Below are 27,967 nucleotides of genomic sequence, written 5' to 3'. Positions count from 1 at the left end.
GTATTTACAGTATTTATATTCCGCCCTTCTCACCCCGAAGGGGACTCAGGGCTGATCACATTGCATACATATAAGGCAAACACTCAATGCCATATAACATAGAAAAGAGACAGAGACAGACGCAGAGGCAATTTAAACCTTCTCCAGCTTCCTGAGGGTATGCTTGATTCCGGCCACGGGGAACAGCTGCTTCATCATCCATTGCAACGGCACTTCCTCATTCCAACAGCGGCTGGATCATTTTTTTATGGTGTCGCAAATTAGCCTCCCCACATATAAGTGGTACCTAAATTTCCTACTTGATAGATGCATCTTTCGGGTTGCTTAGGTCAGCAATGAGCGGGGGCTATATTTTATTTGTAATTGTCAGGTGCTCACCCCGACACGGTCTGGCCTCGAATTCATGAGTGATTTATTGCAGCTGGTTGCTAACCAGCCTGCGCCACAGCCCGGCCCCATTCACACTTGCCTCCAATAGACAAGACTTCTTTCTCCCAGCCTGGACATTATTCCACAGATATATATATATAAACCTCACTTGCCTAGTTTCCAACAGAACTCACAACCTCTGTTGTCGAAGGCTTTCATGGCCAGGATCACAGGGTTGTTGTGTGTTTTCCGGGCTGTATGGTCATGTTCCAGAAGTATTCTCTCCTGACGTTTCATATACCTCACAACCTCTGAGGATGCCTGCCATAAATGTGGGTGAAACGTCAGGAGAGAGTGCTTCTGGAACATGGCTATACAGCCCGGAAAACTCACAGCAACCCAGTGATTCTGGCCATGAATATAAATACTGTATGTATGTATGCATGTATATGTGTGTGTATATATATATATGTGTGTGTGTGTGTATATATATATCTTCTATATATATAAAAGAGTGATGGCATCAGGGCAGCGGACAAAACAACAAAACTACAGGACCCCTAACCTCGAAATTTGACAACACAACCCATCATTCACGGCTCTAGGTTGATACAACAAAAAGAAAAGAAAAATAAAGTCCTAATTACAGGGAGAGGAATAATAGTTTTTATCCAATTGCTGCCAGTTGGAAGGCTAAGCTCCGCCCACTTGGTCTTCTAGCAACCTACTCAGCCTAAGGGACAGGCACAGTTAGGCCTCACTTAGGCCTCTTCCACAGATTATCAGATTTTAACTGGATTATATGGCAGTGTAGACTCAAGGCCCTTCCACACAGCTATATAACCCGTTTAGAATCTTATATTATCTGCTTTGAACTGGATTATCTTGACTCCACACTGCCATATAATCCACTTCAGTGTGCATACTAAACGTAAAGACAACCATACAACAGACATTCAATACCACTACAACCTCAAACAACGCGTGGCCGGGCACAGCTTGTATGTGTGTGTGTGTGTATGTATATATATATATGAATGAAAGCCTTCGATGATACTCTCTGTATTTGGTCTCTCCACTGATATACAGCTCTGTCAGCAATTCTGTAGCACAATCCAGATTTGGGACGATGGCGCAGAATACAGACAATCCCATTGTTTACACACACACACAAGTAGAGCCCTCTTTAAGTCTCTAAAATCCAAGCTGGCAGAAATTCCCACTCCATTTAATGGGTCGGTTGGCACAGACTGCTACCGTAAGCAACTCCTGGCTTTAATCTAGGTTTTGGGGCAAAGACCTGGTTTTAAGGAAGCTTAAGAGCATCTTAGCACTGCAATCTGCTTTGGATTCCCCCCATAAAAGTTGGCACAATGAAGCCCTCTGGCTAGCTGGCGTGTTTCAGACGAGATGCTCAACGGGACCCCCGGACCCTTTGAGGGGCCGCAGTGGCCGTTCCTGGCCCCGAGGGGCACCTACACCTCCGTGGCCGTCCTCATGGGCCTCGTGGTGGTCTTGGCGACGGTGGTCAACGGCCTGGTCATTGTTGTCTCCGTCCGGTACAAGAGGCTCCGTTCTCCCCTGAACTACATCCTGGTGAACCTGGCCGTTGCCGATCTCCTCGTCACCTCCTTCGGCAGCACCATCAGCTTTGCCAACAACATCTACGGCTTTTTCGTGTTTGGCCCGACGGCATGCGAGTTTGAAGGATTCATGGTCTCTCTGACAGGTAAAAAAAGACCCAGCCTTTGGCATTTCTCTCTGTGATTCCAGAGTAGAATAAAAATAATGATGCTATTTGCCTGGGTAGGAATAGTATCATAGCTGGTGGTCGGCGGCGGCTCCTGTAATGAAGTATGAATTTTTGGTTTGCAGATGTTATGTTTAATTGCGTGTTTGTGTTTTAAAAGGGTAAGTATTACAGTTATTGCATCTCAGCACTCAGAGGCTGGTTGCCATGGAGAAGTAGGTGAAGCCAACTGCCGTTTTGCTGAAAAAGTGCAGAGTTTAAAAAAGGGATTCAGTCTGTGCTCTGATGAGGCACAGGGAAGATTGATCCTGGGTTGAGGGGATCGAGGAGACTCAATTGTTCATTTTTGAGTCGGATTAAAATCAGTTTGGTGACTTATTTAATGTAGTCTGTGTAGTAAGGAACAGAGAATCTGTGATCGTATATCACAGGGTGACTGCAGTTTAAAAGTAGCAGAGGAAGAAGTTCTAACTACTTTAAGTAAAGAAATGAAACTTTAGGGAGTTTGTCTTACCTCATTACCTCATTCTAGTTAATAAAACTGTTAATAAAAGTGCCTCTAAGTGAGAAACATCTTTTGTAACCACTAAGCTCTGTGCCTGAATAAACTTGTTATTGTTCCTCCAACATCTAAGCCTCTGTCGCATATATTATAAGCCAAGTTGCGTTACCATCAAAAGTGAATAAGAAGAAAGAAAGGGAAAAGATTTTTAAAAGGTTTCCTCTCTGAGTCTTTTGGTGGTTGCATCTTTACAAATTGGTGGCAGTCGTTCTTAGACCCTTTACAAATTCATGGCAGCGGTGGGATAGAGAGATTCCCCCTGCCTGAAAGAACCTTGGTCGTTAATGGCTCTTGACAGCTCCTTTCAAGGAGTTCTGGGAAAGAAGGGAATTTTGGTAAAAGGGTTCAGTGCTTTGGAAAGCTCCATATTCTATTGTCATCTATTTCGGGATTTGCGGTTCGATCCATGTTTCCTGAAAATGGGTTCAGCTGAGCCTTGGGTAGTTCAGATAAGATGAGGATACCGTTGAGAAGGGATTCACTCAATAGAAAACTGGATGTTGAAGCTAATAGATATTAAAAATATGGATTTATTAACACAAATTACTGTATATACTGGAGCCTACAGTGGCCTAGGGGATAAAAGCCTCGTGACTTGAAGGTTGGGTTGCTGACCTGAAAGCTGCCAGGTTCGAATCCCACCCGGGGAGATTGTGGATGAGCTCCCTCTATCAGCTCCAGCTCCATGCGGAGACATGAGAGAAGCCTCCCACAAGGATGGTAAAAACATCAAAAAAAAAATCCGGGCGTCCCCTGGGCAACGTCCTTGCAGACGGCCAATTCTCTCACTCCAGAAGCAACTCCGGTTGCTCCTGACACACAAAAAAAACGGTATATACTTGAGTATAAGCCTAGTTGTTCAGCCCTTTTTTTAAGACTGAAAAAGCCCCCCTCAGCTTATACTCGGGTGCGGGTCCTGGTTGGTTTTTATTTGGTCCACTTATACTCGAGAATATATGGTGCATTTATTATTTTTCTCTATTATTATTAGTATTATTACATTTATTATTTTTCTCTATTATTGTTGCTACTATTACATTTATTTTACTCTATTTTATTATTATTATTATTATTATTATTATTAATAATAATAATAATAATAATAATAATAACTTTATTCTTATACCCCGCCCCATCTCCCCGAAGGGACTCGGGGCAGCTTACATGGGGTCATGCCCGGACAAAACAATATAAAAGCACACAATACAATAAAACAAATCAATCAACAATAAAAACAGAAATATTGATAAAAACAGTTATAAAAAGTCAGCATACAAAATAGGTATTAAAAACATGAGTTGAATTCACGTATCTGGGCCAAAGTGCAAAATATGTTGAGGTAATAATACATTTATTATTTTACTCTGATATTATTATTATTGCATTTATTATTTTAGTCTATTATTACTTGTATTATTTTGCTGTATTTATTATTATTATTATTATTATTATTATTATTACATGTATTATTTTACTCTATTATTATTAAAAGGATACATAAGCACATTAACATTGAAGAAGATGAGAATCATGATTTGATCAGAGTTGGACAGTCTTATCCTAAATTTGAGCTTTATGTAAATATTCAAAAACATTTAACCTACTGATGCCTCAATTCATGTAATTTTATTGGTATCTGTTTTTATTTCTGAAATTTACCACTCTCAGCTTATACTGGAGTCAATGTTTTCCCAGTTTTTTGTGGTAAAATTAGGTGCCTCGGCTTATATTCGGGTCGGCTTATATTCGAGTATGTACGGTACATAAAACTCTAATTTAAGACAAAACTGTCCAACTCTGATTAAATCATTATTCTCATCTTCTTCAATGTAAATGCCCTTATGTATCCTTTTAATAATAATAGCTCCGGTTGCTCCTGACATGAAAAAAATATAATAATAATAATAATAATAATAATAATAATAATAATAATAATAATAATAATAATAGAGTAAAATAATAATAATAAATGTAATAACAATAATATCAGAGTGAAATAACAAATGTATTATTAATAATAAAAAATAGAGTAAAATAAATGTAATACAGTAGAGTCTCACTTATCCAAGCCTCGTTTATCCAAGTTTCTGGATTATCCAAGGCATTTTTGTAGTCAATGTTTTCAATATATCGTGATACTTTGGTACTAAATTTGTAAATACAGTAATTACAACATAACATTACTGTGTATTGAACTACTTTTCTGTCAAATTTGTTGTATAACATGATGTGCTTAATTTGTAAAATCATAACCTAATTTGATGTTTAATAGGCTTTTCCTTAATCCCTCCTTATTATCCAAGATATTCGCTTATCCAAGGTTCTGCCGGCTCGTTTAGCTTGGATAAGTGAGACTCTACTGTATTAATAAAATTGCATTATTTGCGGCATCAGTAGGGTAATGTTCTTGAATATTTTTATAAAACTGTAATTTAAGATAATAATAAGACTTTAATAAGATAAGACTGTCCAACTCTGAATATCTATATACAGTAGAGTCTCACTTATCCAACATAAACGGGCTGGCAGAACGTTGGATAAGTGAATATGTTGGATAATAAGGAGGAATTAAGGAAAAGCCTATTAGACATCAAATTACGTTATGATTTTACAAATTAAGCACCAAAACATCATGTTATACAACAAATTGGACAGAAAAGGTAGTTCAATACGCAGTAATGCTATGTAGTAATTACTGTATTTATGAATTTAGCACAAAAATATCACGATATATTGAGAATATTGACTACAAAAATAATCCAGAACGTTGGATAAGCGAGTGTTGGATAAGTGAGACTCTACTGTACCTGAATATAAGCCAACCAGGATAAGCCGAGGGGAGCTTTTTCAGCCCTAAAATAAGGCTGAAAAACGAGGCTTATACTCAAGTATATACAGTAATTTGTGTTAATACAGTAGAGTCTCACTTATCCAACATAAACGGGCCAGCAGAATGTTGGATAAGCAAATATGTTGGATAATAAGGAGGAATTAATGAAAAGCCTATTAAAAATCAAATTACGTTATGATTTTACAAATTAAGCACCAAAACATTATGTTATACAACAAATTTGACAGAAAAAGTAGTTCAATACGCAGTAATGTTATGTTGTAATTACTGTATTTACGAATTTAGCATCAAAATATCACAATGTATTGAAAACATTGACTACAAAAATGCATTGGATAATCCAGAACGTTGGATAAGCGAGTGTTGGATAAGTGAGACTCTACTGTACCTGAATATAAGCCAACCAGGATAAGCCGAGGGGAGCTTTTTCAGCCCTAAAATAAGGCTGAAAAACAAGGCTTATACTCAAGTATATATAGTAATTTGTGTTAATAAATCCATATTTTTAATATCTATGAGCCTTTTGTCAAGTATATACAGTACACAATGAACAGAACTTGGAAAATCGGCCTTTTGTTCTATGCTGCACCGGAGACTAGGATACAACGGAGTCCCAGAATCAAATCGGAAGAAAAGACCTAGAACCTCGGAAGCATGCCTAATGGTTAGAGTTTTTTGGTAATGGACTTTGTGTCCTTTGGTATCTTCTCCAGAGCTGGATGACTATTTGCAAGGAGGGCTCTGATGATCCAGAGATTGAATGGTCATATCTCTGGAGGGCTTTGACTGAGTCATTGCCTATGTGCCTCTATGGGTCAAAGAACCTCAACTGGTCCTCTTAAACATGCTTTCCGCCTTTCTAATTCTAACTCTGCAATTGCAGGGATTGTGGGCCTTTGGTCTTTGGCAATCCTCGCTTTTGAGAGATACCTTGTGATCTGCAAACCGGTGGGAGATTTCCGCTTCCAGCAACGCCACGCCGTCATTGGCTGCGCTTTCACGTGGCTGTGGTCACTGCTCTGGACACTCCCTCCCCTCTTTGGCTGGAGCAGCTACATCCCAGAAGGTAAATTGTGTCACCGGGTTTTCCGGTGGGATGGGAGGCAAAGTGGGAAAGAAGCTGGCTTTGTTTGTTCATTTAAATATGAAACTGATTGGCAAGAGGTTCAGGGTGTAAAAAAATAAAGACTTCTTCCTACAACATATAGTATTGAACTGCAGACCTAGTTTCCACAGATTTCCCTGTAATAGGCAGTAAGAGCACCTAAAGCTTCAGAGAGTTTCTGTTCAACCAATTCAAAGCTCTCTGCTTGAGCAGTGATGGTACGATAGTCAGCATAGATGAAACTCTCTGTCCCTTCTGGCAGTGGCTGATCATTTGTGTAAATGGTAAACACTGATGGAGCAAGCACGCTCCCTGAGGCAGGCTGGCTGACAATTAGGAAATAATCTATATATATAAAAGGGTAATGAAATTTCGGCCTAGGACAAAACAACAAAACTACACATCCCAGAAACACTAAACTTGGCAGCACAACCCCTCATCCTTGCCTCTACGTTCATACAACAAAAAGCTCCAGCTACTCCAGAAAACAGCCAGGCTTTGAGACTGCAAGGCTATTCACTGCTATTCCACCTGGCCAACAAAGGATTCCCATAAGCCACAGCAACGCATGGCCGGGCAAAACTAGTACCGTGTTTCCCCGAAAATAAGACAGTGTCTTATATTATTTTTTACTCCCAAAGATGCGCTAGGTCTTATTTTCAGGGGATGTCTTATTTTTCCATGAAGAATTCATATTCATTGTTGAACAAAAAAATGAACATTTATTCTATACTGTACAGTAGTTGTCATCACAAACCAACATAACTAAACAAGACAAACTGTGACTCCTGTCAAGAATTTCTTGTTACTACTATTATTTCCATATACAACTGGTATGTAAGCCGCCCTGAGTCCTTCTTGGGAGATGGAAGCGGGGTATAAAAATAAAATTATTATTATTATTATTATTATTATTATTATTATTATTATTATTATTATTATTATTATGTACATTTACCAATCCTGCATGCTATGGTGTTTTGTTTGGCGGGCGCTGGGCATGCTTCCAAACAAAAACTTACTAGGTCTTACTTTCGGGGGAGGCCTTATATTTAGCAATTCAGCAAAACTTCTACTAGGTCTTATTTTTTGGGGATGTCTTATTTTCAGGGAAACGGTATATATATATAAAAGAGTAATGAAATTTCAGCCTAGGACAAAACAACAAAACTACACATCCCAGAAACACTAAACTTGGCAGCACAACCCCTTATCCATGCCTCTACATTCATACAACAAAAAGAAAAGAAAAATAAAGTCCTAATTAGAGGGAGAGGAATAATTGTTTTTATCCAATTGCTGCCAGTTAGAAGGCTAAGCTCCGTCCACTTGGTCTTCTAGCAACCCACTCAGCCCAGGGGACAGGCAGAGTTAGGCCTCACTTAAGCCTCTTCCACATTGCCTATAAGATACAGATTATCGGATTTTAACTGGATTATATGGCAGTGTAGACTCAAGGCTCTTCCACGCAGCTATATAACCCATTTATAATGGACTTAATGTAAGGTAAAACCTTTACCCTTTACCTTCACTACCACCAATTCCTCAATACTTTATTTCCCATACCACCAGACTTCGCCACAGCAACGCATGGCCGGGCACAGCTAGTACTTAATAAGTTTGCATCCTACCTAAAGGTCAAGTGAATTTATTATTTTATTTATTTATTTACTACATTTATATCCTGCTCTTCTCACCCCGGAGGGGACTCAGAGCGGCTTACAAATCAAATGTACATACGATATATTATTAGCATAGCACAATATAAGCATTAAATTACTATATTGTACTATATCATTATATGGTAATATTATTAGTAATATTACATTTAATATATAATAAATATTATATTATATTATTAGTATAATATTGTATAACACTATAATATTATATACAGTAGAGTCTCACTTATCCAACACTCGCTTATCCAATGTTCTGGATTATCCAACACATTTTTGTAGTCAATGTGTTCAATATATCGTGATATTTTGGTGCTAAATTCATAAATACAATAATTACTACATAGCATTACTGCTTATTGAACTTCTTTTTCTGCCAAATTTGTTGTCTAAAATGATGTTTTGGTGCTTCATTTGTAAAATCATAACCTAATTTGATGTTTAATAGGCTTTTCCTTAATCCCTCCTTATTATCCAACGTATTCGCTTATCCAACATTCTGCCGGCCCGTTTATGTTGGATAAGTGAGACTCTACTGTACTGATTTCAATTACCGTATATACTCGAGTATATTATACTCGTATACTCAAGTGTCACGATTGTGGATGATTTTAGTGGATAATGTTTAAACTACACATTTTAATATCTATTTTCACCAATTTTGATCAATTGTCATTTGTAAACCGTGCTTCAGACTCCACGTGGATTTGTACATACAGTAGAGTCTCACTTATCCAAGACTCGCTTATCCAAGGTTCTGGATTATCCAATGCATTTTTGTAGTCAATGTTTTCAATATGTCGTGATATTTTGGTGCTAAATACATAAATACAGTAATTACAACATAACATTACTGCGTATTGAACTACCGTATATACTCCAGTATAAGCCAACCCGAATATAAGCCGAGGCACCTAATTTTACCAGAAAAAAACTGGGAAAACATTGACTCCAGTATAAGCCGAGAGTGGTAAATTTCAGAAATAAAAATAGATACCAATAAAATTACATCAGTAGGTTAATGGTTTTTGAATATTATTGCTCTCCGGGTGAGAAGGGCGGGGTAAAAGTGATGTAAATAATAAATAAATAAAATAAATATTTACATAAAGCTCAAATTTCAGATAAGACTGTCCAACTCTGATCAAATCATTATTCTCATCTTCTTCAATGTCAATGTGCTTATGTATCCTTTTAATAATAATAAAAAGGTAAAATAATACATGCAATAATAATAAATACAGGAAAATAATACATGTAATAATAAATAGAGTAAAATAATAAATGCAACAACAACAATAATAATAATGTCAGAGTGAAATAATAAATGTATTAATAATAATAAAAACAGAGTAAAATAAATGTAATAGTAGCAACAATAATAGAGAAAAATAATACATGTACCATATACAGTGGAGTCTCACTTATCCAAGCATCGCTTATCCAAGCTTCTGGATTATCCAAGCCATTTTTGTAGTCAATGTTTTCAATATATTGTGATATTTTTGTGCTAAATTTGTAAATACAGTAATTACTACATAACATTACTGCGTATTGAACTACTTTTTCTGTCAAATTTGCTGTATAACATGAAGTTTTGGTGCTTAATTTGTAAAATCATAATCTAATTTGATGTTAAATAGGCTTTTCCTTAATCCCTCCTTATTATCCAAGGTATTCGCTTATCCAAGCTTCTCCCGGCTTAGCTTGGATAAGTGAGACTCTACTGTAATAATAAATAGAGTAAAATACAATAATAATAATAATAATAATAATAATAATAATAAGGTCAAAGTGAAATAATAAATGTATTAATAATAATAATAATAATAATAATAATAATAATAATAATAATAATAAATAGCTTTTAATAAATGGGATCTGCGCGCATTATCCGAAAATACATCACAGTCCTAGACACTTGGGAAGTGCTTGACTTGTGATTTTGGGATATGAAATCCAGCATATCTATCTTGTTTGCTGTGTCATAATAAAATATAATCTCTATAAATAAAAGAGTGATGGAATCCCGGTGACCAACAAAACAACAAAACTAAACACCCCACAACCTCGAAAATTGACAGCACAACCCCTCATCCACGCCTCTAGGTTGATACAACAAAAAGAAAAGATAAATAAACTCCTAAGATTCCCATAAACCACAGCAACGCGTGGCCGGGCATAGCTAGTAATAGTAAATAGAGTAAAATAAATAGTAGCAACAATAATAGAGAAAAATAATAAATGTAATAATACTAATAATAATAGAGAAAAATAATAAATGTACCATATATTCTCGAGTATAAACTGACCCAAATATAAGCCAACCAGGACCCTCACCCGAGTATAAGCCGAGAGGGGCTTTTTCAGTCTTAAAAAAAGAGCTGAAAAACTAGGCTTATACTCGAGTACAGTAGAGTCTCACTTATCCAACACTCGCTTATCCAACGTTCTGGATTATCCAACGCATTTTTGTAGTCAATGTTTTCAAAACATTGTGATATTTTGGTGCTAAATTCGTAAATACAGTAATTACTACATAGCATTACTGAGTATTGAACTACTTTTTCTGTCAAATTTGTTGTATAACATGATGCTTTGGTGCTTAATTTGTGAAATCATAACCTAATTTGATGTTTAATACTTTTCCTTATTGCCTCCTTATTATCCAACATATTCGCTTATCCAACATTCTGCCGGCCCGTTTATGTTGGATAAGTGAGACTCTACTGTATATACAGTAATCTAGTCAAATATTTCCTTGCAAAATTAACATACTATCCAGATTCCTAAATTACAGGGTGCACACATTTTCGTCTTTATGAAGGGTCCACACTTCCAAATACAGGATATATATATTTTTGCATATTGTTCGCCCAATATAAAAGTAAAAGATTTCTAACTTTCAAATAGGAAATATTCTTTCTAAGAAGAGACACTTGCCAGCCCTAGAAAGGACTCAAAAACATATCTGACAAAGTTAGGGTGAACTGGATTTGGGATCAGAAAGATGAGGACAAAATTGATCACAGATAGAAATAGGATGCTGGATTAAGTCGTCATGATAATTGTTTAAATATATTTACTAAGGAAAGCTATTCTGCATCGGATCCTTCTGGCCCATCTGAACTACTATTTTTGAATCCTAGGCCTGAGGACGTCCTGTGGGCCCAACTGGTACACTGGTGGAAATGACAACAACAGCTACATCATGACTTTGTTTGTGACCTGCTTCATAACACCGCTAGCAATGATCATCTTCTCCTATGCCAACTTGCTCTTGACCCTGCGAGCTGTGAGTATGAAAGCAGCTGTACATGGAGTGTACGAGATGTGTCTACCTGCTATGTATATTTCAAGAACCCAAAAAGGACCAGCTAAAGCATGATGTTCCAGATCCAGATCTCGAATGCAAAATAACACAAATGCTTTGGGCTACAGATGGCTGAGGGACAGCAATCACAGCCTCCCAGACATTTATTTATTTATTACATTTATATCCCACCCTTCTCACCCCAAAGGGGACTCAGAGCGGCTTACAAAATAAATTTACATACAATATTATATTATTAGCATAGCACAATACTGGCAATAAATAACTATATTGTACTATATCAATATATTGTAATATTATTAGTAGTATTACATGTAATATATAATTAATATTATTATATTGTATTATTAGTACTACTGTATAGGGAAGGTAACGGTGCTCCATGCAGTCATGCTGGCCACATAACCTTGGAGGTGTCTACGGACAACGCCGGCTCTTCGGCTTAGAAATGGAGATGAGCACCAACCCCAGAGACAGACATGACTGGACTTAACGTCAGGGGAAAACCTTTTTTAAATATACTTGAGTATAAGGCTAGTTTTTCAGCCCCTTTTTTTAAGACTGAAAAAGCCCCCCTCGGCTTATACTTGGGTGAGGGTCCTGGTTGGCTTATATTTGGTTTGGCTTATACTCGAGAATATATGGGACATTTACTATTTTTCTCTATTATTATATTTATTATTTTTCTCTATTATTGTTGCTACTATTACATTTATTTTACTCTATTTTTTATTATTATTAATACAGTAGAGTCTCACTTATCCAACATAAACGGGCCGGCAGAACGTTGGATAAGCGGATATGTTGGATAATAAGGAGGGATCAAGGAAAAGTCTATTAAACATCAAATTAGGTTATGATTTTACAAATTAAGCACCAAAACATCATGTTACACAACAAATTTGACAGAAAAAGTAGTTCAATACACAGTAATGCTATGTAGTTATTACTGTATTTACGAATTTAGCACCAAAATATCACGATGTATTGAAAACATTGACTACAAAAATGCGTTGGATAATCCAGAACGTTGGATAAGCGAGTGTTGGATAAGTGAGACTCTACTGTACATTTATTATTTCACTCTGATCTTATTATTATTGAATTTTTTATTTTCCTGTATTTATTACTAAATGTATTATTTTCCTGTATTTATTATTATTATTATTATTATTACATGTATTATTTTACTCTATTATTATTAAAAGGATACATAAGCACATTTACATTGAAGGAGATGAGAATAATGATTTAATCAGAGTTGGACAGTCTTATCTTAAATTTGAGCTCAATGTAAATATTCAAAAACATTTAACCTACTGATGGTTCAATTACATCATTTTATTGGTATCTGTTTTTATTTCTGAAATTTGCCACCCTCGGCTTATACTGGAGTCAATGTTTTCCCAATTTTTTGTGGTAAAATTAGGTGCCTCGGCTTATATTCGGGAGGCTTATACTTGAGTATATGCAGTATATTGTATTACAAAATAATATTACTAATATTATATGCATATACAATATAATATTATATATTATTATAAATTAGATTGTATACTGTATATTAATATATGTATATATGTATGTGTGTATATACATATATACATATGTGTATATATGTTTACAGTAGAGTCTCGGCCCGTTTTATGGCTGGCATCTGTTCTTTGTCAGCCGACCAGAGATGTCAAAGATTGGAGATCATGACACTCGCTTATTGAACATAAACGGGCCGGCAGAATGTTATTATCTTGGATAATAAGGAGAGATTAAGGAAAAGCCTATTAAACATCAAATTAGATAATGATTTTACAAATTAAGCACCAAAACATCATCTTATACAACAAATTTGACAGAAAAAGTAGTTCAATACGAAATAATGCTATGTGGTAATTACTGTATTTAATAATTTAGCACCAAAATATCATGATTTATTGAAAACATTGACTACAAAAATGCGTTGGATAATCCAGAACGTTGGATAAGCGATTGTTGGATAAGTGAGACTCTACTGTAATAATTTACCATATAATGATATAGTAGGTAATTTAATGCTTATATTGTGCTATGCTAATAATATATTGTATGTTCATTTGATTTGTGAGCAGCTCTCAGTCCCCTTCGGGGTGAGAAGAGAGGGATATAAATGTCGCTAATAAATAAATAATAATAAATAATAAATATATACATATAATATTGATAATAATATTATAATGGAATACAATATTATACTACTAATAATACAATACAATAATATAAATTATATATTATATATTAAATGTAATATTACTAATCATATTACCATATAATGATATAGTACAATATAGTAATTTAATGCTTATATTGTGCTATGCTAATAATATATTGTATGTTCATTTGATTTGTAAGCCGCTCTGAGTCCCCTTTGGGGTGAGAAGAGCGGGATATAAATGTAGTAAATAAATAAATTACAGTAGAGTCTCACTTATCCAACATAAACGGGCCAGCAGAACCTTGGATAAGCGAATATGTTGGATAATAAGGAGAGATTAAGGGGAAGCCTATTAAACATCAAATTAGGTTATGATTTTACAAATTAAGCACCAAAACATCATGTTTTACAACAAATTTGACAGAAAAAGCAGTTCAATACACAGTAATGTTATGTTGTAATTACTGTATTTACAAATTTAGCACCAAAATATCACAATATATTGAAAACATTGACTACAAAAATGCGTTGGATAATCCAGAAACTTGGATAAGCGAGTGTTGGATAAATGAGACTCTACTGTATACATATATATATGTATGTATGTATGTATGTATATATGTGTGTGTATGTGTGTGTGTATTTATATATATATATATATATATATATATATATATATATATATATATATAGCCTAGCATGTTACTCCCATTTACCAGATAACCTGTCCTGGTTTGTCATTTCAAGTGTGATACATATGATCATTAGTTATTAAGTCTGCCACCTTGATAACTAATGGGAGGGTGCATATCATCATCATTATATTTTTATTACAATTATTATTTAAGTTGTTACTGTTGTTGCTATTATCGTTATCACCATCACCATCATCTTGACCATGCAGCAAAAGGGGAGCCCTAGGGGAGTGGCAGCATATAAGTTTAAATAATTAATTAATCTATATATATAAAAGAGTGATGGCATCATGGCGACCCACAAGACAAGAAAACTACAGGCCCCCCAACCTCGAAATTTGACAACACAACCCATCATCCACGCCTCTAGGTTGATACAACAAAAAGAAAAGAAAAATAAAGTCCTAATTAGTGAGAGAGGAATAATTGCTTTTATCCAATTGCTGCCAGTTAGAAGGCTAAGCTCCTCCAACTTGGTCTTTTAGAGTAATTAAAAACACTAAAAATTAATACAATAAAATACTATAATAACAGAAAATAACTAAAAATAATACAAGAAAATAATAAAATATAATAAATAAAAATATAACGTACAATAAAATTAATAAAAATTGCAAATAACGTCAAATAAAAATTACACAACAATTTTTAACCAATACCACCACCACTTTGCCACAGCAACGCGTGGCCGGGCACAGCTAGTAAATAAATAAATAAAATATCTTGGGATTAAGAGAACCCCATCTCTGAAGCTCACAATACTGGATGAGAGGCATATGAGAGGACGGGGCTAGAGTTTAATGGCAGGACTTGACCAACAACTGCCTCCCTCCCATGCAAGACTTTTTATCACCTGACTCTAGATTTCCCAGCTTTTCAAAGTTGAGAGTTATAACATGATTCAATAAAGAACACTTTATCAAGGGTCCAAAAAGGTAAAATACTGTAGGTGGGTCTCTTACCTGCCCAGCTGACGTTGTCTTCAGTTGCTGTCTTTTGATGGTATGGTTGCAGACGGCGCTCTCGTCCTTTGCCTTGTAGGTGGCCGCTCAGCAAAAAGAGATGGCCACAACGCAGCAGGCCGAGAGGGAAGTCACCCGGATGGTGGTCACCATGGTCATGGCCTTCCTGGTCTGTTGGCTGCCTTATGCCAGCTTTGCGATGGTGGTGGCCACCAACAAGGACCTGCTCATCCAGCCGGCCCTGGCTTCTCTGCCGTCGTACTTCTCCAAGACGGCCACTGTGTACAATCCCATCATTTATGTCTTCATGAACAAACAGGTGAGCAAGTTGTAGAAGCTGACGGGAACTATTTCACTTCGGACCTCCGGGTATTTTGGACTTCAACTCCCACACTTGGGTTTTCTTAATCCTAAGAATAAAAGAAAATTATTATAAACTACCGTATATACTCAAAGATACAAAAGCCTCCCCCAGCTTATAATCGGGTCAAGGTCACGGCCACCAACAGAGCCTGCAGGCTATTGCTTGGAATATGTGATCTATTTCTTCTCCTCTCTTATCAGTGTGCTTACTTTTGCAAAGCCTCCCTGCAGGCTATTGCTTGCAAATCTATTTCTCTCTTCTCCTCCCTTATCAGTGTGTTTTCTTTTGCAAAGCCTCCCTGCAGGCTATTGCTTGCAATATGTGATCTATTTCTCTCTATTCCTCCCTTATCAGTGTGTTTTCTTTTGCAAAGCCTCCCTGCAGGCTATTGCTTGCAATATGTGATCTATTTCTCTCTTCTCCTCCCTTATCAGTGTGTTTTCTTTTGCAAAGCCTGCAGGCTATTGCTTGCAATATGTGATCTATTTCTTCTCCTCTCTTATCAGTGTGCTTGCTTTTGCAAAGCCTCCCTGCAGGCTATTGCTTGCAATATGTGATCTATTTCTCTCTTCTCCTCCCTTATCAGTGTGTTTTCTTTTGCAAAGCCTCTCCCTGCAGGCTATTGCTTGCAATATGTCATCTATTTCTCTCTTCTCCTCCCTTATCAGTGTATTTACTTTTGCAAAGCCTCTCCCTGCAGGCTATTGCTTGCAATATGTCATCTATTTCTCTCTTCTTCTCCCTTATCAGTGTGTTTTCTTTTGCAAAGCCTCCCTTGCTCTTAATCAAGGAAATGTTTTGAAAAGAGAGACACCCTTTATTTATTATTTATTTATTTACTACATTTATATCCCGCCCTTCTCACCCCAAAGGGGACTCAGAGCGACTTACAAATTACATTCACATACAATACATTATATTATTGGCATAGTACAATACTAGCATTGAATTACTATATTGTACTATATCATTACATTACATTACACCCTTGCAAGTCAGGAAGAAGAAAAATATATATATTCATTAATCTTATGAAAGCATTTCCCCCTGAAATATTTGTTAAACTCTCCTATAGGCATTAACCCCTTGCAAGCTTTTGCAATCTCTATGTACCTTTATATGTGTATCTATCTATATGCATTAATTTTATATATGAATTTCCCCTCATATGTTTGCAGGTCTTTGCAAATCCTTTATACATATAGATCCATGTACCTGTGTATCTGTAGCCATGCATATACATTATTTTTATATATGAATTTTCCCCTCATATGTTTGTAGGTCTTTGCAAATCCTTTATACATATAGATCCATGTACCTGTGTATCTGTAGCCATACATATACATTATTTTTATATATGAATTTTCCCCTCATATGTTTGTAGGTCTTTGCAAATCCTTTATACATATAGATCCATGTACCTGTGTATCTGTAGCCATACATATACATTATTTTTATATATGAATTTTCCCCTCATATGTTTGCAGGTCTTTGCAAATCCTTTATACATACAGATTCATGTACCTGTGTATCTGTAGCCATACATATACATTATTTTTATATATGAATTTCCCCTCATATGTTTGTAGGTCTTTGCAAATCCTTTATACATATAGATCCATGTACCTGTGTATATGTAGCCATACATAAATTATTTTTATATATGAATTTACCCTCTTATGTTTGCAAGTCTCTGCAAATATCTATATAAAGAGAGATGTCTGGATAGATATGAATATATTCTTACTTACCTATATATAGGGCTTGCAAATATTACAGGGGTGGAAATGTACACACAAATATATATAGACATGTCTAGATAAATATGCATATCTATATATATATATATATATATATATATATATATATATATACACACACACACACACACACACACATACGTATGTATAGGGCTGACAAATATTGTAGGGGAAATGCACACACACACACAGAGGGGATTTGCAAACGTTTCAGGGGAAAATGTATATGTGAAATTAGTGTCTATAATTATAGATCTATATCTATAAATTTCAGACAAAAAAACAGATACCAATAAAATTACATTAATTGAGGCATCAGTAGGTTAAATGTTTTGAATATTTACATAAAGCTCAAATTTAAGATAAGACTGTTCAACTCTGATCAAATCATTATTCTCATCTTCTTCAATGTAAATGTGCTTATGTATCCTTTGAATAATAATAGAGTAAAATAATCCATGTAATAATAATAATAATAAATACAGGAAAATAATACATGTAATAATAAATAGAGTAGAATAATATATGTAATAATTATAATATCAGAGTGAAATAATAAATGTATTAATAATAATACAAATAGAGTAAAATAAATGTAATAGTAGCAACAATAATATAATACAATAATAAATGTAGTAATAATAGAGAAAAATAATAAATGTAATAATACCAATAATAATAGAGAAAAATAATAAATGTATTATTTATTATAAATAAATAAATAAATAAATAAAGTAAAATAAATGTAATAGTAGCAACAATAATAGAGTACAATAATAAATGTAATAATAATAGAGTAAAATAATAAATGTAATAATACCAATAATAATAGAGAAAAATAATAAATGTATTCTCGAGTATAAGCTGACCCAAATATAAGCCAACCAGGACCCCCACCCGAGTATAAGCCGAGGGGGGCTTTTTTAGTCCTAAAAAAGGGCTGAAAAACTAGGCTTATACTCGAGTATATGCAGTAATTAAAAAAGATGAGAAAGATAAGACAGAGAAAAATTTAATAGATATGTTATTAACAGCAGCTAGATTACTAATTGCAAAATATTGGAAAGGAGAAATGAAAAGACAAATTAATGAATGGTATAAAGAAGTTTGGCGAATGGCACTGAATGACAAGCTAACATCAAATTTAAAAGTAAAGAAGGGAGTATGGTGGGGGGGGGGGGAAAAGTATTTGGAGAAAATTTCTAGAAAAATTATTGGAAAAAGAAAACGGGAATTTACCTCCAAATGAAGAATTGAACTTTTGGTGGGACTACAGAAGAAGAGATGGCTCCGGAGAAGGGGGAAATGTACAGAATATGTTTATATAATTGTAACTTTTTCTCAAATAATAATAACAATAAAAAAAATAATTTTAAAAATACTCCCACACTTCCTAACAGCTGGTAGGGTGTTGAAGACCAAAACACTTGGAGGGATGAAATTTGCCCAAATCAACAAAAGTCTTAAGGTTATACAAGGATTTCATTTCAGCACATTATTAGGCAAAATGAACCCAAGCTGGCCCATTTCTTCCTATCTGGGATGTAAAGGACTTTAGACTATTTTTAATCAAACTGACATGAACAGATTCCTCCATCCGGCTCAATTAAACATATAAGCGCTTTAGATCTTGAATACTTGGCTTTGAATCTACATATTCAGCAACGTTGGTGCTGAATTAGTTATCCATTCAAGCTTCTCATCTTAACATCCAGAGAAAAGGCTGGCAAAGCAACATCTTTTCCATGCTGGGAGCAGCCCATGTTTTCAAACTGCTAGGTTGGCAGAAGCTGGGGCTAACAGTGGGAGCTCACTCTGATCCCCGGATTCGAACCTGCGACCTTTTGGTCCGCAAGTTCAGCAGCTCAGCGCTTTAACACGCTGCGCCACTAGGGGCTCTTAATTAATAATAAAACGTTTATTATTAGTTGTTATTATTTATTACTATTATCAAACTCTTAACTAATAATTTATTTATTTATTTATTTCCAACATTTATATCCCCCCCCCCTTCTCACCCTAAGGGACTCAGGGCGGCGTACAAAATTGGCAACAATTCGATGCCTACGCATAATTAAAACAGCAATGAAAATCCAATAAAACAATTAAAACAATATAAAAATATAAAACATACGATTAAAATCCAATCTTCTCTTGTTGATTTTAATTTTAATAATAATAATTTTATTTTTGTAGCATGCCTCCATCTCACCGAGGAGACTTGGAGCGGTGGAGGCGGGCTACAAAAATAAAATTATCATTTAAATGAGATTACTCTTCCTGATCGCCTTGTATTTTATCCTGAGCCTTACGTTGAACCTGTATAATTTTTGCCTCTCTCTATATATACAGTATAGTCTCGCTTATCCAACATTCGCTTATCCAAGGTTCTGGATTATCCAAGGCATTTTTGTAGTCAATGTTTTCAATATATCGTGATATTTTGGTGCTAAATTTGTAAATACAGTAATTACAACCTAACATTACTGCATATTGAACTACTTTTTCTGTCAAATTTGTTGTACAGTAGAGTCTCACTTATCCAACGTAAACAGGTCAGCAGAACTTTGGATAAGCGAATATCTTTGATAATAAGGAGGAATTAAGGAAAAGCCTATTAAACATCAAATTAGGTTATGATTTTACAAATTAAGCACCAAAACATCATATTTTACAACAAATTTGATAGAAAAAGCAGTTCAATACACAATAATGTTATGTTGTAATTACTGTATTTACGAATTTAGCACCAAAATATCATGATATATTGAAAACATTGACTACAAAAATGCCTTGGATAATCCAGAACCTTGGATAAGGGAGACTCTAATGTATTTATTATTATTATCAAACCCTTAACTAATAATAAAATGTTTGTCAGGTTTCTGGACAATTCCGTCTCAAATCAGATAGAAAAAAAGTACATGAAAATATTTGCAAGCATCCCAGAATCTATACCAAATGAAACCAATGCTGCCCTGTGAAAAAGGAAACAGGCCATTTAATGGAATACAATATTATACTACTAATAATACAATATAACAATATTAATTATATATTATATATTAAATGTAATATTACTAATAATATTACCATATAATGATATAGTACAGTATAGTAATTTAATGCTTATATTGTGGTATGGGGACTGGGAGCATATAAGTGTGAATAATAATAAATTATTATAAATAAATAAATAAATTGAATAATAATAAATAAATAAATATTATATGTTCATTTGATTTGTAAGCCGCTCTGAGTCCCCTTCGGGGTGAGAAGAGTGGGATATAAATGTAGTAAATAAATACATTAATTAATAAATATTATATGTTCATTTGATTTATAAGCGCTCTAAGTCTCCTTCGGAGTGAGAAGAGTGGGATATAAATGTAGTAAATAAATAAATTAATAAATAAATAAATATTATATGTTCATTTGATTTATAAGCCGCTCTGAGTCCCCTTCGGGGTGAGAAGAGTGGGATATAATTGTAGTAAATAAATAAAGGAATAAATAAATTATATGTTCATTTGATTTGTAAGCCGCTCTGAGTCCCCTTCGGAGTGAGAAGAGTGGGATATAAATGTAGTAAATAAATAAATAAATAAATAAATAAATATGATATGTTCATTTGATTTATAAGCCGCTCTGAGTCCCCTTCGGGGTGAGAAGAGTGGGATATAAATGTAGTAAATAAATAAATTAATAAATTAATAAATATTATATGTTCATTTGATTTGTAAGCCGCTCTGAGTCCCCTTCGGGGTGAGAAGAGTGGGATATAAATGTAGTAAATAAATAAATTAATAAATTAATAAATATTATATGTTCATTTGATTTGTAAGCCGCTCTGAGTCCCCTTCGGGGTGAGAAGAGTGGGATATAAATGTAGTAAATAAATAAATTAATAAATTAATAAATATTATATGTTCATTTGATTTGTAAGCCGCTCTGAGTCCCCTTCGGGGTGAGTAGAGTGGGATATAAATGTAGTAAATAAATAAATTAATAAATAAATATTATATGTTCATTTGATTTGTAAGCCGCTCTGAGTCCCCTTCGGGGTGAGAAGAGTGGGATATAAATGTAGTAAATAAATAAATTAATAAATAAATATTATATGTTCATTTGATTTGTAAGCCGCTCTTGAGTCCCCTTCGGAGTGAGAAGAGTGGGATATAAATGTAGTAAATAAATAAATTAATTAATAAATATTATATGTTCATTTGATTTGTAAGCCGCTCTGAGTCCCCTTCGGGATGAGAAGAGTGGGATATAAATGTAGTAAATAAATACATTAATTAATAAATATGATATGTTCATTTGATTTGTAAGCCGCTCTGAGTCCCCTTCGGGATGAGAAGAGTGGGATATAAATGTAGTAAATAAATACATTAATTAATAAATATTATATGTTCATTTGATTTATAAGCCGCTCTGAGTCCCCTTCGGGGTGAGAAGAGTGGGATATAAATGTAGTAAATAAATACATTAATTAATAAATATTATATGTTCATTTGATTTGTAAGCCGCTCTGAGTCCCCTTCGGGATGAGAAGAGTGGGATATAAATGTAGTAAATAAATACATTAATTAATAAATATTATATGTTCATTTGATTTGTAAGCCGCTCTGAGTCCCCTTCGGGATGAGAAGAGTGGGATATAAATGTAGTAAATAAATACATTAATTAATAAATATTATATGTTCATTTGATTTGTAAGCCGCTCTGAGTCCCCTTCGGGGTGAGAAGAGTGGGATATAATTGTAGTAAATAAATAAAGGAATAAATAAATTATATGTTCATTTGATTTGTAAGCCGCTCTGAGTCCCCTTCGGAGTGAGAAGAGTGGGATATAAATGTAGTAAATAAATAAATTAATTAATAAATATTATATGTTGATTTGATTTGTAAGCCGCTCTGAGTCCCCTTCGGGGTGAGAAGAGTGGGATATAAATGTAGTAAATAAATAAATTAATAAATTAATAAATATTATATGTTCATTTGATTTGTAAGCCGCTCTGAGTCCCCTTCGGGGTGAGAAGAGTGGGATATAAATGTAGTAAATAAATAAATTAATAAATTAATAAATATTATATGTTCATTTGATTTGTAAGCCGCTCTGAGTCCCCTTCGGGGTGAGTAGAGTGGGATATAAATGTAGTAAATAAATAAATTAATAAATAAATATTATATGTTCATTTGATTTGTAAGCCGCTCTTGAGTCCCCTTCGGAGTGAGAAGAGTGGGATATAAATGTAGTAAATAAATTAATTAATTAATAAATATTATATGTTCATTTGATTTGTAAGCCGCTCTGAGTCCCCTTCGGGGTGAGAAGAGTGGGATATAAATGTAGTAAATAAATAAATTAATTAATTAATAAATATTATATGTTCATTTGATTTGTAAGCCGCTCTGAGTCCCCTTCGGGGTGAGAAGAGTGGGATATAAATGTAGTAAATAAATAAATTAATAAATTAATAAATATTATATGTTCATTTGATTTGTAAGCCGCTCTGAGTCCCCTTCGGGGTGAGAAGAGTGGGATATAAATGTAGTAAATAAATAAATTAATAAATTAATAAATATTATATGTTGATTTGATTTGTAAGCCGCTCTGAGTCCCCTTCGGGGTGAGAAGAGTGGGATATAAATGTAGTAAATAAATAAATTAATAAATTAATAAATATTATATGTTCATTTGATTTGTAAGCCGCTCTGAGTCCCCTTCGGGGTGAGAAGAGTGGGATATAAATGTAGTAAATAAATAAATTAATAAATTAATAAATATTATATGTTCATTTGATTTGTAAGCCGCTCTGAGTCCCCTTCGGGGTGAGAAGAGTGGGATATAAATGTAGTAAATAAATAAATTAATAAATTAATAAATATTATATGTTCATTTGATTTGTAAGCCGCTCTGAGTCCCCTTCGGGGTGAGTAGAGTGGGATATAAATGTAGTAAATAAATAAATTAATAAATAAATATTATATGTTCATTTGATTTGTAAGCCGCTCTGAGTCCCCTTCGGGGTGAGAAGAGTGGGATATAAATGTAGTAAATAAATAAATTAATAAATAAATATTATATGTTCATTTGATTTGTAAGCCGCTCTTGAGTCCCCTTCGGAGTGAGAAGAGTGGGATATAAATGTAGTAAATAAATAAATTAATTAATAAATATTATATGTTCATTTGATTTGTAAGCCGCTCTGAGTCCCCTTCGGGATGAGAAGAGTGGGATATAAATGTAGTAAATAAATACATTAATTAATAAATATGATATGTTCATTTGATTTGTAAGCCGCTCTGAGTCCCCTTCGGGATGAGAAGAGTGGGATATAAATGTAGTAAATAAATACATTAATTAATAAATATTATATGTTCATTTGATTTGTAAGCCGCTCTGAGTCCCCTTCGGGATGAGAAGAGTGGGATATAAATGTAGTAAATAAATACATTAATTAATAAATATTATATGTTCATTTGATTTGTAAGCCGCTCTGAGTCCCCTTCGGGGTGAGAAGAGTGGGATATAATTGTAGTAAATAAATAAAGGAATAAATAAATTATATGTTCATTTGATTTGTAAGCCGCTCTGAGTCCCCTTCGGAGTGAGAAGAGTGGGATATAAATGTAGTAAATAAATAAATTAATTAATAAATATTATATGTTGATTTGATTTGTAAGCCGCTCTGAGTCCCCTTCGGGGTGAGAAGAGTGGGATATAAATGTAGTAAATAAATAAATTAATAAATTAATAAATATTATATGTTCATTTGATTTGTAAGCCGCTCTGAGTCCCCTTCGGGGTGAGAAGAGTGGGATATAAATGTAGTAAATAAATAAATTAATAAATTAATAAATATTATATGTTCATTTGATTTGTAAGCCGCTCTGAGTCCCCTTCGGGGTGAGTAGAGTGGGATATAAATGTAGTAAATAAATAAATTAATAAATAAATATTATATGTTCATTTGATTTGTAAGCCGCTCTTGAGTCCCCTTCGGAGTGAGAAGAGTGGGATATAAATGTAGTAAATAAATTAATTAATTAATAAATATTATATGTTCATTTGATTTGTAAGCCGCTCTGAGTCCCCTTCAGGATGAGAAGAGTGGGATATAAATGTAGTAAATAAATACATTAATTAATAAATATGATATGTTCATTTGATTTGTAAGCCGCTCTGAGTCCCCTTCGGGATGAGAAGAGTGGGATATAAATGTAGTAAATAAATACATTAATTAATAAATATTATATGTTCATTTGATTTATAAGCCGCTCTGTGTCCCCTTCGGGGTGAGAAGAGTGGGATATAAATGTAGTAAATAAATACATTAATTAATAAATATTATATGTTCATTTGATTTGTAAGCCGCTCTGAGTCCCCTTCGGGATGAGAAGAGTGGGATATAAATGTAGTAAATAAATACATTAATTAATAAATATTATATGTTCATTTGATTTGTAAGCCGCTCTGAGTCCCCTTCGGGGTGAGAAGAGTGGGATATAAATGTAGTAAATAAATACATTAATTAATAAATATTATATGTTCATTTGATTTGTAAGCCGCTCTGAGTCCCCTTCGGAGCGAGAAGAGTGGGATATAAATGTAGTAAATTAATTAATTAATTAATTAATTAATATTATATGTTCATTTGACGGTGGGACTTTGGAGGGGAGTTGGAATAAAGTGGTGAGAAGAGTGGGATATAAATGTAGTAAATTAATTAATTAATTAATTAATATTATATGTTCATTTGACGGTGGGACTTTGGAGGGGAGTCGGAATAAAGTGGTGAGAAGAGTGGGATATAAATGTAGTAAATTAATTAATTAATTAATTAATATTATATGTTCATTTGACGGTGGGACTTTGGAGGGGAGTCGGAATAAAGTGGTGAGAAGAGTGGGATATAAATGTAGTTAATAAATAAATAAATATTATATGTTCATTTGATTTGTAAGCTGCTCTGAGTCCCCTTCGGGGTGAGAAGAGTGGGATATAAATGTAGTAAATAAATACATTAATTAATAAATATTATATGTTCATTTGATTTGTAAGCCGCTCTGAGTCCCCTTCGGGGTGAGAAGAGTGGGATATAAATGTAGTAAATTAATTAATTAATTAATTAATTAATATTATATGTTCATTTGACGGTGGGACTTTGGAGGGGAGTCGGAATAAAGTGGTGAGAAGAGTGGGATATAAATGTAGTAAATTAATTAATTAATTAATTAATATTATATGTTCATTTGACGGTGGGACTTTGGAGGGGAGTCGGAATAAAGTGGTGAGAAGAGTGGGATATAAATGTAGTAAATTAATTAATTAATTAATTAATATTATATGTTCATTTGACGGTGGGACTTTGGAGGGGAGTCGGAATAAAGTGGTGAGAAGAGTGGGATATAAATGTAGTAAATTAATTAATTAATTAATTAATATTATATGTTCATTTGACGGTGGGACTTTGGAGGGGAGTCGGAATAAAGTGGTGAGAAGAGTGGGATATAAATGTAGTTAATAAATAAATAAATATTATATGTTCATTTGATTTGTAAGCTGCTCTGAGTCCCCTTCGGGGTGAGAAGAGTGGGATATAAATGTAGTAAATAAATACATTAATTAATAAATATTATATGTTCATTTGATTTGTAAGCCGCTCTGAGTCCCCTTCGGGGTGAGAAGAGTGGGATATAAATGTAGTAAATTAATTAATTAATTAATTAATTAATATTATATGTTCATTTGACGGTGGGACTTTGGAGGGGAGTCGGAATAAAGTGGTGAGAAGAGTGGGATATAAATGTATTAAATAAATAAATTAATAAATAAATAAATATTATATGTTCATTTGATTTGTAAGCTGCTCTGAGTCCCCTTCGGGGTGAGAAGAGTGGGATATAAATGTAGTAAATAAATAAATAAATATTATATGTTCATTTGATTTGTAAGCTGCTCTGAGTCCCCTTCGGGGTGAGAAGAGTGGGATATAAATGTAGTAAATAAATAAATAAATATTATATGTTCATTTGATTTGTAAGCTGCTCTGAGTCCCCTTCGGGGTGAGAAGAGTGGAATATAAATGTAGTTAATAAATAAATAAATATTATATGTTCATTTGATTTGTAAGCTGCTCTGAGTCCCCTTCGGGGTGAGAAGAGTGGGATATAAATGTAGTAAATAAGTAAATTAATAAATTTGTTGCTGCTCTTATTGAGCGGGACCACAGAGGGGAAAAGGCAGGGAAAGCACGATTTCGCTCTCTTGTCCTTCTCAAAATGATGTGAGTCAACAAGCAACGGGAGAACACAGACACATTCCACTGACTATTATTCCTTTTTATGAACTGAAGTCAAACCTGATCTAGAGCCGTTCTTTCCTGATTTTCCCCCAACCAAGTTCCGCAGCTGCCTCCTGTCCACCCTGAGCTGCGGACGCCGACCGCAAGCTGCGCAAGGAACCACGCCAGCCGCCATCAGCAGCCCCCGCGGCCGGACTTTGGAGGGGAGTCGGAACAAAGTGGTGCCGTCCGCTTCAGAAGGAAGTCAGAACGATGCAATGACTTCGTAACGACATGGATAACCGACACTCAAAGGCAGGGGTCCCCAAACTAAGGCCCGGGGGCCGGATGCGGCCCTCCGAGGTCATTTACCTGGCCCCCGCCTTCAGTTTTATAATATAATATATTGTATATACATATAATATTGATAATAATATTATAATGTAATACAATATAACACTAATAATAATACCATATAATAATATTAATTATATATTCTATATTACATATAATATTACTAATAATATTACAGTATAGTGGTATAGTTCAATATAGTAATATATAATGCTAATATTGTGCTATGCTAATAATATAATATATTGTATATACATATAATATTGATAATAATATTATAATGTAATACAATATAACACTAATAATAATACCATATAATAATATTAATTATATATTCTATATTACATATAATATTACTAATAATATTACAGTATAGTGGTATAGTTCAATATAGTAATATATAATGCTAATATTGTGCTATGCTAATAATATAATATATTGTATATACATATAATATTGATAATAATATTATAATGTAATACAATATAACACTAATAATAATACCATATAATAATATTAATTATATATTCTATATTACATATAATATTACTAATAATATTACAGTATAGTGGTATAGTTCAATATAGTAATATATAATGCTAATATTGTGCTATGCTAATAATATAATATATTGTATATACATATAATATTGATAATAATATTATAATGTAATACAATATAACACTAATAATAATACAATA

General features: G+C 33.8%; 1 protein-coding gene across 1 annotated transcript; it reads left to right on the top strand.

The window, feature by feature from the left end:
• Positions 1–1,746: 1,746 nt before the first annotated feature.
• Positions 1,747–27,462, top strand: LOC107983920 (pinopsin; the record flags this gene model as incomplete). Its single annotated transcript, XM_062958946.1, has 5 exons — positions 1,747–2,098; positions 6,416–6,598; positions 11,466–11,611; positions 15,575–15,814; positions 27,032–27,462. Coding segments are annotated over 5 exons (1,092 nt in total), but the record flags the coding sequence as incomplete, so codon positions are not given.
• Between the last annotated feature and the right edge of the window lie 505 nt (positions 27,463–27,967).

Source organism: Anolis carolinensis, unplaced genomic scaffold (genome assembly GCF_035594765.1).
Source record: "Anolis carolinensis isolate JA03-04 unplaced genomic scaffold, rAnoCar3.1.pri scaffold_7, whole genome shotgun sequence".
NCBI classification, from domain to species: Eukaryota; Metazoa; Chordata; class Lepidosauria; order Squamata; family Dactyloidae; genus Anolis; species Anolis carolinensis.
Note: the sequence above shows the minus strand (reverse complement) of the source record. Positions and strands in the feature narration are given on the sequence as shown.